Source organism: Pongo abelii, chromosome 17, assembly GCF_028885655.2.
Source record: "Pongo abelii isolate AG06213 chromosome 17, NHGRI_mPonAbe1-v2.0_pri, whole genome shotgun sequence".
NCBI lineage: Eukaryota > Metazoa > Chordata > Mammalia > Primates > Hominidae > Pongo > Pongo abelii.
This window is the reverse complement of record NC_072002.2, coordinates 51,218,728-51,234,678: the sequence shown is the minus strand read 5'-3', so window position 1 is coordinate 51,234,678 and position 15,951 is coordinate 51,218,728. Positions and strand designations below refer to the sequence as shown.

Sequence of the window (15,951 nt, the reverse complement as noted above, 5' to 3'; positions counted from 1 at the left end):
CCCTGATTTGTATATTAAAGCACAAGCATCTGTCCTACTGATGATATTCTAGGGAAGCACATTAGCATAAAATTTAACGATGTCAAATAAGTTGATGTGAAATAGGGACTGCGTAAAGACACTATTTCCAAGGCTGACAGAAACATCACTGTTTAGAAATGCAAATGAAACCATTATGTTCAATAATTATATGAAAATATGAACAGTTCAGCATGTTTTCCAGCCCTGATGGCGGTTAATGGGATGTACGCTTATGTAAATAACTACTATTAAAGCTAATGCTGAAAAAAACTAATAAATTCATACTAAAGCAACTGATTTAGTATGCTTTTAAACCCCAGCAGTGCTCACTTATTAGAAAAGAGTGCATTATTATGTTTAGAACTCATTACTGCTACAAGTCACTGCAACTCCATCAATTACCATGCATTAATGAAAATGGGACACATACAAAAAAAATTATTGCCTCTCAGCAGTTTTCTTTAAAGACAAAATCTAGGGGCATTACCATCATGGGCCTTGTAGGGAACTTACCCACATGATAATCTTTATTACTAAAACAGTACTTCCAACACTATCATCTCAGGGTATTTTGATCATAAGAAGGGCTAACCTTTATGTAAAATTATCAACATTTTACAAGATTGACCATTTTAACACCAATAAGAAAATTTTAATATTTGAATTGCATCTCTAAAAACTTTTACTAACATATATTTGGCACATGGTTTGTTTTTTTGGAGGGAGGCTAAGAAATGAAAGTATATAGTGGTAATCATAACAGTGTAGATGATAGATGATTTCATTCCAAGAAACTATCTGATATAACAGAAATCCCATTCTATTCTACACTTAAATCTCAGTGAATTCTGTGTAACCAAAGGATTGAATTTTTAAGAACAAGCATTAAATTTCATTTTTGGCCACAAGCTGGATTTTCTTGCAATATATTAAATATTTAATACAAGATATTAAGAAGTTAAAAATTCTTGTTCTTTAAAATTAAAATTTAGCTGGCACCTTACAGCAAGAAAATGCTGACAGAGCAGGAATTCAAATATAGAAAATATGCCTTTGCTCTTACTCTACTTCTGCCAACTTTCCCAATTTATTCTATTTCTTTAACATGTAATTTAACTGATCCACTTCATTCTTTCCTAGCAGTCAGGAAAACAGAAAACATTTCAGCATCTTTTAAATGTGAAATATATTTGCTAAATCTCAAATGCAGTCCAGATACATATCATAAGTATATTTTTAAATTATAATTGCCACATTGGTCCAATCATTTGCAGTTTTAGCTCACATGCTTATTCACCTCCTGAGAAGCTTTTATTGCAATTTAGATATACTATCACCAGGTGGCAGTAGAGTGCCAGATTATGCAGATTCAGCACTAACGAGCAAGTTTTCTTGAGTCAGATCTTTTCTGATCAAGCAACTCTGATTTAATAATTCATTCATGTAACATGTATTTATTTACTGACTACATACTGTGCATAAGGTAGTGTATTAGAATCTCAGTATACAATAGTGTACAAGACAGAAATAATGCCTTACTTATGAAGGAAACAGACAATAAACATATAGTAAAAGTCAAGTGCTATAAATAATTAGTGTCCATTCATGATTAGTAAAAGCAAAAAACAAGAACAAAAATTCTTGGCAAACTAAGAATAAAAGAGAAATTATTCAATGTGATATAAAAGGCATCTACCAAAACCCAAAAACCTATAGGTGACATCAAACTTAAGGATGAAATATGTATTTCTTCCTAAGATACAGAACAAGATGAAGATGTTCTCTTCTCATCACTTCCAGTTAATACCTAATTGGAGGTGTTGCAAGAAGGCAAGAAAAACAAATAAAGGGCATAAAGATTTAAAAGAACTAAAATTCTTTCCATTTGCAGATGACATGACTGCAAATAAAATCCTACGAAATGTGTAAAACAACTATTAGAATTAATAAGTGAGAATTTAGCAAGGTCAAAAGATATAAAATCAACATACAAAACTTAATTGTGTTTCTAAGTTCAAAAATGGAAAAACAAAATTAAAACCAAAGTTAGAACAAACTTTCCAAAATTAACAGACTCTGTTCTGCTGACTAGAATTGCAAATCATGGTGAAGCTTGAAATGCCAAGACTTTAAAAAAGTGTGGCTCCCTATAATCTGTGGAGTCACTATACCAGCCTAAAATTGCTGGCACCAGATAAGTTTTATATGAATAAGAAATAAACATATATCTTGTTTTGAATACTGTCACTTTGGCCTTTCCTGTTATCTGTGCAAGGAAGACTGATCTTGATATAGTTTCATAAAACATTCTGAAGTAGGTTCCATCTAATCAGAGCCTTCTCAGCTTGATTTCTGCATTATTTTCCTTGAGATCTCTTCTATGCCTTGTCAGAACACATGATGCTAAGACTCTTTAGCAATTCCTAGCTGACTTATTTTTAGCAACAAACATCCTTACAACTGCTTCAGAAAATTAAAAGGGATGCTCCTCACATAATCAAAAAAACTTTTTGCTTCAAAAAGCATATTATCTTTTCAAAAACCAGAAAGCTAGTTACTTTTCAGGCAACAGAAATCTGAATGAGGACTCTAAAGGCAAAACAACAAAAATCTTCAAATAGAAGATGACATCTGAAATAAAAGATAACATTTGAAAGATATATATTAAATATGTCTTCACATCCATTTTTTATGCTGTAAATTTTTTCAGGCCAAGAAAATATTTTATAGTCTTTATATTTTCATAGAACTTCATAATTCTAAAACAGTTACATATTTTGGATCATTTGATAATCCTGTGTGATAAATAGTTCAGTTTTCAAAATACTATTGTGCTTATTTCATTGAGATAAGTCATTATTTGAGACATCAATTTGTAATTAACTAAAGATTTACCAATAGGGCTTTCCATATAATTTTTTTAAATTTAATAAGTGGGGGAAAAAAGCTGCCTTAGCAATACATCAAATTAATTCTCTGCCATGTCAAGCTACTATATAATGTTACACAAAGAATATACTTCTAAATGTTGTGACATCTCTAAATGATTAAGCTCACTATCATATTAAAGCCTCTTCTAACCCCATTTTCCTCTATACTTCTGAACTAGTCCTTGTGCTTTTAGCCTGCCTCACTGATGCCTTGGGAATATCATAGTAAGACAGAGGTGGCTACTTGGAAACTTTTCTCTGAACTCACTAATAACTAATCTCTTGTGTCACCATATCATAGGCTGTCCTTATTGTCAACTTTTCTCCCGTGCAAATTTCTCACTAGGGCAATTACTATATCTAACCTCCATTTCTGTTGGTTTTATCTCTCTCTCTTGTCTTCTTTTCTCCTTTGCCTCTTGACACTTTTCCTGTGTTTATCAGTTTTTGTGTGAAACAAAGTCTCATAGGTACAACCAAAAAATAAAACACACCCATTATAACAACTATTTGAAAAACTGACCGGTTTAACTGAAACACAGTATTATCTTTAGATGCCTGGATTTTCCAGGCCACATTTATTTACAAATTCACAAACTGCTTGGGGATGTTCTGACAGGAAGAATTCTTTCTCCATTTGGCTCTGCTCTTCATAAGCCTGAGGGTTCAAGAAAATAAGATGCTCAATAGCCTGGGATTCTGTATTAAGAAAAGATAATAAAACTGGGGGAAGGTGATAATCCTTACCATCTTCTATAGGAAGATACAATTCAGATATTCTGTTGACTTCTAATTATTTCATGAGCATACCATAATTATATTTACTACTTCTGAAAAATTAGTTTTGAAATGCAAAATCTTGAGTACAATTTTTTTAATGTTACTGCGTAAGTCTCTAACTTAAGTGAGAGTATTACCATTTAAATCATTTATTCATAAGTTAAGGCCATCCTAAGGTTAAGAATACTGAGACAAATTTGCTACTGATTAATAAAGTCACTCATTATATTCTTCAAATGTAAAGCAATTACAGGCTGTGGTATGGCAAACAGATGTAGCTGAAAAGAGTACATCAGATAGCCCTTTAAGGAAAATCAGTAATGTAAAAGGCTAAACAATAATCCTAAATAATACCCTGAATGATAATTATACGATTGATTTATTTAAAGTCTATTTCTTCATACAAGAACTGTTGAAACTTTCCAAAGTAATTTTAAATGATGCTATACAGGTTTAGTACCATTTACCCACAACAGAACCATCACTGAAAAAAAGATAATTAAACAAAGATGTAGCAAATAAATGTTTTTTGAATTTCAGTTTGCTGAGCTTATTTACATGTGGGTATCAAAAAGAAATGAAATCCTTAGCCACTAGAGCCAGGTGAGAAGCCCCAATCCACATTTATTTGAACTGCAGTGTCACTCACTATAAAGCAACATAGAAGTTGCTCTCTGAGGATGTTAAGGTTCCACGTCTGGAGCCTTCAGTAAATCGAAGACAGCAAAACCAAAGCAAAATCAAGCTTGGAAAGTTAAGCTATCTTTTTAATTATAAAATGAGTATATCATATATATTAAAAGGGTCTCAGATAATAAGGCAACGAGATTGCCAAAAATCAAATCTCATCAAAAAATAATACAAAATATTTAAAAATTATTGTTCAAAAATGTATTAACACCCAACCAAGAAAATAAAGTTAAAATGATCAGAGAACGATATCTGAAAATACACTAATATTAGAAACACTACCCTCCACAAACACACTGAAAAGCCTTTTAAGCTGATAATTAGAATAAAAATTACCAAAGAACTAAGTGCATATTAAGTACTGTCTTAGTCTGCTCAGACTGCCATAACAAAATACCACAGACTGGGAGGCTTAAACAACAGAAATTTGTTTTCTCGCAGTTCTGGAGGCTGGAAGTCCAAAATAAGGTCTGATTGGGTTTGGTTTCTGGTGAGGGCTCTCTTGGCTTTCAGGCTGCTACCTTCTTGCTGTGGCCTCACACAGGACAATGTGGGGGTGTGGTGTGTGACAGAGAGATTGCTCTGCTCTTCTTCTACGACAACAGTCATTGGATTAGGGCTCTACCATTATGACCTCATTTAACCTTAATTGCCTCCTAAAAACCCTATCTTCAGCTACAGTCTCACTGGGGGTTAGAGCTTCAACGTATGAATTTTGAAGGGACATAATTCAGTCCATAGCAAATACTTAAGTAACAAATAAATACATAAGCAAACGAACCTTGCTAAGCCCAGAATAGCAGGCAAAGGGGCTGAAAAGCACCATCTCTTCTCACACTACTCCAAAAAATACATGTTTAGCAGTTAGATAAACTTACTAGAATTTTTAAAAAATATTCGTCCCATTCTTAGAGAAGAAAAACTGAAAATCAGAAAAGGTGCTAGAAGATATGAAGCAGATCTTTAAAATCTCTTCCAGCCTTAAAACAAACCCCAAAACATCCCTTCACATAGATGCCCTTTGGCATGACAGTATCTCCTTTTCCTCATGGCCTTCACTTTCTCACCCCTACTCTAGCCTAAAGCCTTTGCAAAGCAGCTTATTCTTCTAAAATGTCATTGAAATGTTCATGCATTCAATGACTTATCAAAGTCACAAAAGTATAAAAAAGCTGATCCAAGATCTCTTATAAGTTTTCTTACTAAAAATTCAGGACTGTTTCAAGTACACCACAGTGCCCAAAGAACCATAAGAAGATGCACAAGTTAGGGCAGCTGGTACAGGTATGAATGCTATGAGCCAAATACTATTTTTAAAAATGTATTGGGGAAGATGACTTTAAAAATTTTTGAAGAAGGAAATTAGTAAAATGAGCAATGACAAAGAAACAGAAATTAGATGTAATAAGTAGGAAAACCCAATGAGTCTTTCTTAGCTGGTATGTGGGGGCCATAAAAATGAAGGTCACACACGTTACTTGACACTAGTAATGGAGGGCTTGAATGTCAAAATCAAGAATATGCATTTGGTCCTTTAGGCCATAAGAAGCTATGGAATGGTATAAAAAAGCCAAGTGATGTAATAAAAACAGAACTTAAAGCCAGACACAGTGGCTCACGTCTGTAATCCCAGTACTTTAGGATGCCTAGGTGAGAGGATCGCTTGAGCCCAGAAGTTCGAGACCAGCCTGAGCAACATAGGGAAACTCCCATCTCTACAAAAATACAAAAATTAGCCAGGTGTGGTGATCCATGCCTCTGGTCCTAGCTACTTGTGAGGGCTGAGGTGGGAGGATTGCTTGGGCCTGGGAGTTAAAGGCTGCAGTGAGCCATGACTGCACCACTGCACTCCAACTAGATGACCTAGTAAGACCCTGTCTCAAAAAAAAAAAGAAAAGTAGTCCTTAAGAAAAATTAACCTGGCAACAGTAATGGAATGAACTCTTTCAAAGGACAGTTGGAAACAATGGAGGCAGGCACACAAGGAATGAAGTCAGGTAGCAGTGAAAATAGCAAGGAATAAGGTTTCAAGGGAAAATGAGTAAGACCTGGTGACTGAATGGAGATGTCAAAATACAGAAAATTGCTTAAACATTCTACATATCTGGATTTTCTGGTAACTTAAGGTATATGCTTTTGAATACCAAAAAATTTTTTAACCATCTTTGGATAAAAAGCACCATAAATATATTACACATTTTTATAAAATTGTGCTTTAAAAAGTAAGGCTTATTGATATTTGTATCATTCACTGCTACAGAGATAATTTGGTATAGTGAAAAAAGCAGAACACTTGGTGTCAAGAAATTTCAGTCTTAGCTCTGCAATGGGCTGTTTCATTACCTTTCCAGACCTGTAAAATGATAGTAAGAGTATCTGCCTCACCTAAGTTAACCAGGCTATTATGAAGATTAAAAATGCATAAGTGAAAGTGCTCTGTAAATAGAAAAGCAATATAAAAATGCAAGATATCTTAGTAATAAAAGCACTAATACTTCTAAAAGGATAAAAACAATTTAACACTGTCTTGCCTCTGAATACCATGTTGTGTTTAATATATGATGTCCTTGAGATATATCTAAGTGGGCAGAGTTCTAGGCTGCTGTGTATTTTTAGTTCTTATGTGTTTTTTAATAGTTTTTCTATCAACTCCTCTGTCAATTTCTATAGTCTCACAGCAGCTCCATTCTCTACTTCTAATTTTCTGCTTTTAATCTGCAATAAGCTTTAAAACTAGACACCAAATAATAAGTTTATTATTATCCATATGGCAGCTTTAGAAACTGTCATATAAGAAAAGTTCTATTGGGTGTGGCAGCTCATGTCTGTAATCTCAGCACTTTGGGAGGCCAAGATGGGAGGATCACTTGAGCCCAGAGGTTTGAACCCAGCCTAGGCAACATAACGAGACCCTTGTCGACACACAAACACACACACACACACACACACACAGAGACCCTTGTCGACACACACACACACACACACACACACACACACACACACGTGGGGTGGGGCATACCTGTGGTCCCAGTGACTACGGTGGCTGAGGTGGGAGGACTACTTGAGCTCAGGAGATCCAGGCTGCAGTGAGTCCTGATTATGCCACTCCAGCCTAGGTGACACAGCAAGATTCTATCTCAAAAAAATAAATAAATAAATAAAAAAGAAAGAGAGACAGAAAAAGAGAGAGAAAGTAAGTTCATACATACGGGACTGGAGTGGGTGAGGAGTGCCTCATTTTATTCTTATTTCCTGAATGAATTCCAAAAAAGTAAAGTGTAAATATAACTCATTATTAAAGAGTAACTTAACCCCTAGAGACTCTTATTGGGATGAATTTTAGTATATGGTTACATTTATATAATTTCAAAAAATAATTTCGACTTTTATTTTAGATTCAGGGGTACATGTGCAGGTTTGTTACATGGGTATATTCATGATGCTGAAGTTTGGGGTATGGTCACCCAGCTAAGTAAGCATAGTACCCAATAGTGAGCATAGAATTTCTTTACTTTCTACAAACTTTTGTCACAATTTCTCCCTGTGGTTAGCATTAGTAACTAAATATTTTTAAGAGAACAAAAATAATCTTTAAGAATAGTTTAGACAACAATAAAATAAGTAACAATCAGTTCTTTCTTTAAGTATGCCTATTTCTCTGTAATACAAATGGAAAGAATCATTCAAACTGTTAGTCTGATATAAAATGTCATTCCAGGACAATTTATAATAACAATGCTCCAAAATCTGCTAAATTTATACAGCAACATAGAGTAAATAAAATGGCCTCAAGAAATACAACTTCTGTAGTATTCGTGATTATCAGGTCAGTAAAACAGGATTTTCTAGGGCTTGTTAAATGGAACAAAGTGGCCCTATCCAAGTACACAATATATTCTTTCACTAAATAATTCAATTTGTAAACAAAAAAAACAAAAACCCAATACTTATTCAAAACAAAAAGGCCAAGATTCATCAAAGTTGATAAGGTGTTTATATTAGTACACCACACTGCCAAACACCAAAATACCCTTTCTTCGTCCATATCCCTTCTCTTCTACTTACAGTCTTCTTCATTTTAAGAACTTTAGGTTTTTTACTTTCCCAAAACTATTTCAAAGACTAGAACATCTGCCTTCTCTTCTGAAGGGCCAGAAAGATACATTAAAAAGGAGAGACCTTTTCTCTTGAAACTTACATTCTTTTTTTGTGAAAATTTTTTCTACCTCTCCTGACATACCACTCCACCAAGATCTATGACACAGCTTCCTGCAGTATGGTTCCTATCCTTGTTAAAAGTCTAACAGATGATGGTGACAAATCATGGTAGTCTGGCTCCTATGCAGGGATGAGATATATAGTTAAATACAAAGCTTTGGATAGCTCCAGCGTATTACTCTTATTCGCAATGAATGATTTCTTTCACATAATCATATAAAAATCTTGTGAATTTTCTCTTACCTATTTTCAGCACAGACATTATAGGATCTTTGGCTCATTCTTAATACAGTCCTCAGAAAGATTAAGGCTAGTTCCTTTAATGTAAACTAATAGTTACTAATGTAATATTACTAATGTAAATGAATATTTGATCCAGCAATCCCACTACTGGGTATCCACCCAAAGGAAAACAAGCCATTATATGAAAAGGACACATGCACATGGATGTTTATAGCAGCACAATTCGCAATAGCAAAAATATGGGCCCAAGCTAAGTGGCCACCAACCAATGAGTGGATAAAGAAACTGTGGTATACACACAATGGAATACTACTAAGCCAGAAAACAGAATGGAATAATGAGCTTTGCTGCCACTTGGATGGAGCTGGAGGCCATTATTCTAAATCAAGTAACTCTGGAATGGAAAACCAAACATCGTTATATTCTCATCCATAAGTGAGAGCTAAGCTATGAGGCTGCAAAGGCATAAGAATGATATAACGGACTTTGGGGACTCAGCAGAGGGGGGAAGAGTGAAAGCCGGTGAGAGATAAAAGACTACATACTGGGTACAATGTACACTGCTCCAGTGACAGGTGCACCAAAATCTCAGAAATCAGTTATTAAAATAACTTATCCATGTAACCAAAAGCCACCCGTATCTCAAAAACTATTGAAATAAAATAATTAAAACAATTTTTAAAATTATATGTATTTCTTGAATATAGAGTGGTATTTCAATATATGTACATAATTCATATTTTCACTTTTTGGACTTCTGATTCACTTAGGGTTTATTCTGGTGTATGGTATGAGGCATGGGCTCCAATTGTTTCTCTTTCCAAATGACTCTCCAGCTGTCACAATACTATTTATTACAAAGTCCATCCTGTTGTCACAGTTGTGAAATGCTATCTCAATTATATTCTTAATTTTCATATGTAATTGGATTTATCTTTAAACTTTCTATCTGCTTTAGTAGGCTGGTTGTTTATTCATCTACCATGTTTTGATAGAGACCTAATCACTTCCTTCTTGGCTCTTCTTTATAAGAGGCTGATTAGTTAATTTTGCATATTTCTCTACATGAATTTCATAGCCAACTTGTCTAGCTCCAGAAAAAATCTCATTCATATATATCTTTTTGGAGAATTACATTACACATATATGAACTAGGAGAATATCTGATACCATTTTTTGTTGAGTCATCCACATGAACAAGGGCTGTCTTTCCATTCGTTCAACTCTGCTTTTGTCTCTCAGGAGTCTTTGAAATGTTCCTCATAAACGTTTTGTACATTACTGTTAGGTTTATTTTATTTTTGAGATGGAGCCTCACTTTGTCACCTATGCTGGAATGCAGTGGCACAATCTCGGCTCTCTGCAACCTCTACCTCCCGGGTTCAAGCGATTCTCATGCCTCAGCCTCCCGAGTAGCTGGGACCACAGGCACGCACCACCTTGCCCGGCTAATTTTTGTATTTTTAGTAGAGACGGGGTTTCACCATGTTGGCCAGGCTGGTCTCGAACTCCTAACCTCAGGTGATCCGCCTGCCTTGGCCTCCCAAAGTTCTGGGATTACAAGCGTGAGCCACGGCGCCCAGACATATTTTTTTTATTGACATTTTAAACTTCTTTTTCTGCCATTTTTATCTTCTGACTGGTTATTACTTCTACATTGATAATATCATTGATTTGGATATGCCAAGTTAAGTTTCATACCATATGCAAATAAAGGTGATTTTGCTTTTTTTTTTTGAAAAAAAAAAAAAGAATAAAGAATGAAAAAAAAGCTAGTTCCTTTAAAATTCTTTCTTTGAAGAGCAGTTTCTAAAATGACCACCCATGCAATGGGCTCAAGGATGTGAGCTACAAGCACCTTTCTAAACCCCCTTCAATTTACTAAGCCCTAGTCAGAGAGATAATAGAAACAGACCAGAATGTGGAAAACAAACAAACAAACAAAAAAACCACAACTCTGTCAGTTTGATTTCTGGAAGAGGAAACTAAAACTTGGTTTCCTCCCAATGAGCACTCAACAGGTGCAAGTGGTACAGAGAGGTTTTTCCTTCCAGAGAGATCAGAAGATAAAGCAGAGGAAAGATCAATTTCATTCTTCTACTGGGCTACTAAGCAGCCCAACCCTTGCATAATCTAATGAAAATCAACTAAATCCCAATGAAGAAAGGCACAGAAATGAGAAACCTGGGTTAGTCATCTCATCCCTCATCCATATTAATAATAGTAAAAATGAGAATTGCTATTTTTTATTCAGTGGCTACTTAGACTAGGTCCTTTACACATATAATGTAAAGAATCTATCAAATTCCAATAGGCCTGCAAAGAAGGCATGTTAGTTATCTACATATTATAAACAAAAGACTCAGAGAAGTTCAGTAACTTTCCCAAGGGATCAGACAGCTACTCAGTGCTAAAATGGGATTATGACTCTAAATCCCACTGTGCTTTCTTTGCTGTCACCTCCCTTTGCTATGCCAGTTAAAACAGTGAAGTCAGCAAACATTAGACTTTAGTACTTTTCTAATATAAGCATTTTACCACCACTCACCATTGATCTGAGTCATATGTTCTAGAAATACAATTAGCTTAAATATTAATCAAATTTTATAATGGCTACATCCTCTGTGTCTTACACTATTACATGCTAACATGTTTCAGAATTATTGTTATTGTACATATTTCTCTTTAAGTTTCAGATTTATCTTTCTTTTCATACTCATCCAGCCAAGCAAAAACCTACTAAGTTCATCAGACCGCTTGGCTTTGTAAAGGGCACATTCATTTACATGGTTAAGTTCTCCAGAAATAAACTTTCTTTGCTTAAAGACTGAATGTTACTAAGACTTTTTATGTTTTAATAATAAATTCACAATTTTCTACAAGAAGAAACCCTTCAACAGGCTGATCCTGATGCAAACACATAAAATATCTTTTCCTTTTTACTAAGGCACTGGTCTGTGTTTGTACAGTTGATCAATAAATCAAGTTATTCAAACTTTTGAAACAAAAACCCCATAAATGTTGGTATAATACATCTTTAAAATGCCAAAAATCAGAATTAATGGATATAGTTTCTCACACAGAAACAGATTTTAAAATGATCTGAAATTATCTGATTCCATGTATATGTAAGAGTCTGAATCATTCATGTATGATAGATAAATGTATCTGTAGTTAAAATTATATTATTTTAAATTATAACCTTGTTTTATGTTTCTAAGTTTTATAGAGTTTTATGTACTGTAAAATCATCTATATTAACCTTTGACAGGTTTATTCTGGTAAAGGAGATTTGCACCTGAGCAATCTACTTGGAATAAAAACCATAAATGTCATTTAAAAAAATCATGTCTTCCTTTCTTCCTTCTATGATAATGAAGTTTTATAAATACTACCTATATTTTGGTGATTAAAAAAACTTAAACCAGTTATACCAACTAAAATATTTTAATTTTTGACAATGATATAACATTTGCTCTAATCCTTATTTACAATAATAAAGAAATGCTTAGGCCAAATTCCTTTTTACTATATGTAATATAAGTCTGACTATGCCACATGACTAAAAGTCTTTGACTTCACTCACATGTCTTTTCCTTTCCTTTCTTAGCTTATAAGATAAATCATGGACCAGCAAACCTTTACTGAAGAGTCAAATAATAAATATTTTAGGTTAGGAAAGGCATAGGGTATTTGCTGCAATTACTCTGCAGCTGGTGCACAAAAGCAGCCATGGACAATACATAAAGGAATGGGTATGGCTGGAATTAGCTGGCACACTACTGGATGTGGCCCAAAGTAGTAGTGTGTTCCCCCCTGAGTTAAATCATGAGGAAAACATGAAAAATAGTGTCACTACAATCACCTAGGTATCATAATATTTAGCCTGACAAAAGAAACCATTCACAGCCATGCTAAGTAGAGACTGGTTTAGCACTGAATAGAATTAATCTTGACCCAGAGAGTGCTAAATATAACAGTCTACTTGAGTTAGATTCTACTTTTCCAGATAACCACAAAATTTTCTTAAGTATTTTACCAAACAAGGGCCCACTCTAACTGTGGCCAGGTTTTCTAAACTGTCTACTACCAATCTCTCTCAACTTTCCCCAACTCATCCCAATTCCACTGTATGCTATAGATTTTTTGTCCCAGGAAGGTTAAAGTATCACCACCTCCTCTCCATACAAAGAGTGAATTGTATTTCCCTTACCTCTGCTACCAGAGTTGGGGGCTGACTTCATTTCCAGTCTTCTTCTCCAGTGCTGCCTTCTACTACATAACTTGGACAAGCTAAATGCTCACTTTCTTAGCCTCCTCTGCAGCCTACCATGGCCACATCATAAAATTCAGGACTTTTATAAATATCATATAAAAGACTACTGGGTGGGGAGTAGGGAGTGCTCTCATAAAGTTTTTATGTTTTTAAAAAGAGGGAGAGGGAGTCATAATTACCAGGACCTCTTCCCCTTTTCTGCCTGGCTTAATGGAAATGTAATGCCTAGAATTGGAGCAACCATTAAAAAAACCTGAGAGAATTGTAAAGCTGCCAGCACTGAAAACGTTAAACCACTGAAATCTCCATGATCTCCAGAGTTCTTGTTATGTGAGAAATAAAGGAGCCTGTAAATTGAATTTTTGTTGCAAATGAAAGCATTCCTAACCTATCATTTCTAGAAAATGCTAGGACCTGGAGTACTACTCCTCATGAGAAGTAGAAGAGTAAATAAAACTGGCTGAGCACTTTGTTATGAATTCTGACTAAACAGCATTCCTTTAAATCTGGAGAAAAAAGTAGCAGGAAGAAAAACACAAAAGACAATCTATCTTGAGGGTCAACAACCAAGGGCAATGAAGTCAAAGTGGGCCAAAAAAAAAAAAAAAAGAGAGAGAAAGTTGGAGATGATTATCCAAACGCTAGAGATGTAGAAACAATTAATATTTGAAAAAGCACTCATCTAGACTTGTGAAGCCAACAAGCCTTATTCATGTTATACTCAGCAAATCAATTCTGAGAATTCTGATTGTATTAATTTCCTATCATGAACTCCCACTGCTTGGAAAATAAAATTCAGGACTCTGTTTTTATAGCTACAGTCTTGTATTTTTCAAGCTAATTATTATAATTTATCTTTATGCTTCCATTTCTCTGGTATTCACAAAGGCATAGTTACTGTCAACACATGACCATTTTTGACATTTGCAGAATCTTTGAAACAATTATTAACAATCAAGTTAATGATGATACTGCCAATAAAAACAATGGTGGTTTCATGCATTCACACGCTAGTTTAGCTGGCAGATCCATCACTCTAACTTTAGAGACTTCTCTTCTACATCAATATTGCTGCATACAACACCCAAAGATAAGTAATTCTACCTATTCAAAAGAAACTTCAGAAATAGCTTATTTTAACACACTCCTAAAATATGTTTTTACTTTATCTTCTTACAAATAATGCTATACACACACACACACACACACACACACACACACACACACACACACACACACACACACACACACACACACACACACACACACACACACACACACACACACACACACACACACACACACACACACACACACACACACACACACACACACACCCCTCTAGGTCTAAACCCAATAGTTTTCTGCTCCATAAGAAGGATTTGGCAGCATTATGCTGCCGCGTAAACACTTACCAATTACAACATCTATACAGTAAAATCAATTTTTTTTTAATTTTTATGATTTCAGAGCAGAATTCCTAGGACTGTCAAAGCTTTAACTAGAAAGAATACCAAATACAAGGAGGTTCCAGCTCAATTACAGCAGTGGAACAGAATTTAATAAAGTTCCAACACTATGCCCAAATTTCTTATTGTACTTTTTAGTTGACAAGTATGTGCTTAGCAGCATAACAGCAGCAGCAGAACAGCTGGACGGCCTTATCAGGCACAAAGGAAGCTATAGCACATACTGTTAAGTGTCGTTCTGATTGCCTAGAAATGGCAGCACATACAGATTTACTCCCTGTTACAAATTAGAACAAGTATTTCTCTGGAATTTACATTGTCTTCATAAAATAGTCAAACTTCCGGCCAAGCACAGTGGCTCACACCTGTAATCCTAGCACTTTGGAAGCCAAGGCAGGCAGATCACCTGAGGTCAGGAGTTCAAGACCAGCCTGGCCAACAAGGTGAAACCCCGACTCTACTAAAAATACAAAAATTAGCTGGGCCTGGTGGTGGGTGCGTGTAATCCCAGCTACTCGGGAGGCTGAGGCAGGAGAATCGCTTGAACCCATGAGGTGGAGGTTGCGGTGAACTGAGATCGCACCATTGCACTGCAGCCTAGGGGACAAGAGCAAGACTTCGTCTCAAAAAAAAAAAAAAAAAAAAAAAAAAAAAAAGAAATAGTCAAACTTCCTGAACGTTAAAAAAGAGGACTTTCAAAAGGATATCTTCCCTTTCTTTGATGATCAGTTCATTCTGTTCTTCCAACTGCCTGATCTTCTTCTCAAATGACTCCTGCTCAGCTTTCAGTCTTTCCTCTGTCACTTCCTTTTCCTCACTTACTCTGAAAGAAATTAAAAAAAATACCTTTAACATCTATCAGAATAAAATTAAATATGTGCCTACAGCTGCAGTTTACAAAACCAGACTTCTTCCAAAGGTATGCCGAATTCTTCAGGAACACTCTCTTCTGTTTTGTTGCTGCTTTTTAAAAAACTTAATCTCTCATAAGGTAATCTTTTTCACCTCTGTAATAAAAGATGCATGTAATTTTTACATTAAAAATGTTTTCAATCATCAGAGATATCTTAAATATGGAAAGTCCTACAAAGGATGCAGGTGCCAAATTATAATCCAGGACAGAAATGTATTCCGATTTTTAAAACATGGGTTTCATTTTTTTGTTACCAAAACAGGTACAATCAATTGATTTTGATTTACATTTTGTATAAGTTTATTTAAATCCTATTAATAAAATAAACAAAATATGTACTTTAAATATTTTACTAAATATACATAGGCAATTTTACTTTTTCCTGGTACCAATACCCAGCATTCTTTAGTA

General features: G+C 34.8%; 1 protein-coding gene and 1 long non-coding RNA gene across 9 annotated transcripts in view; one reads left to right on the top strand and one right to left on the bottom strand.

Annotated features, from left to right (window-relative positions):
- KIAA1328 (KIAA1328 ortholog) overlaps window positions 1–15,951 on the bottom strand; it is a 387,444-nt gene that overhangs the window by 315,494 nt on the left and 55,999 nt on the right. For all 8 annotated transcript variants that reach the window (NM_001374109.1, XM_054537561.2, XM_054537562.2 and 5 more), the window contains 1 exon segment: window positions 15,335–15,450. In NM_001374109.1, the coding sequence (NP_001361038.1) occupies window positions 15,335–15,450 (116 nt within the window).
- LOC103892970 (uncharacterized) overlaps window positions 1–15,951 on the top strand; it is an 88,878-nt gene that overhangs the window by 22,877 nt on the left and 50,050 nt on the right. The gene's annotated exons all lie outside the window — the stretch shown is intronic.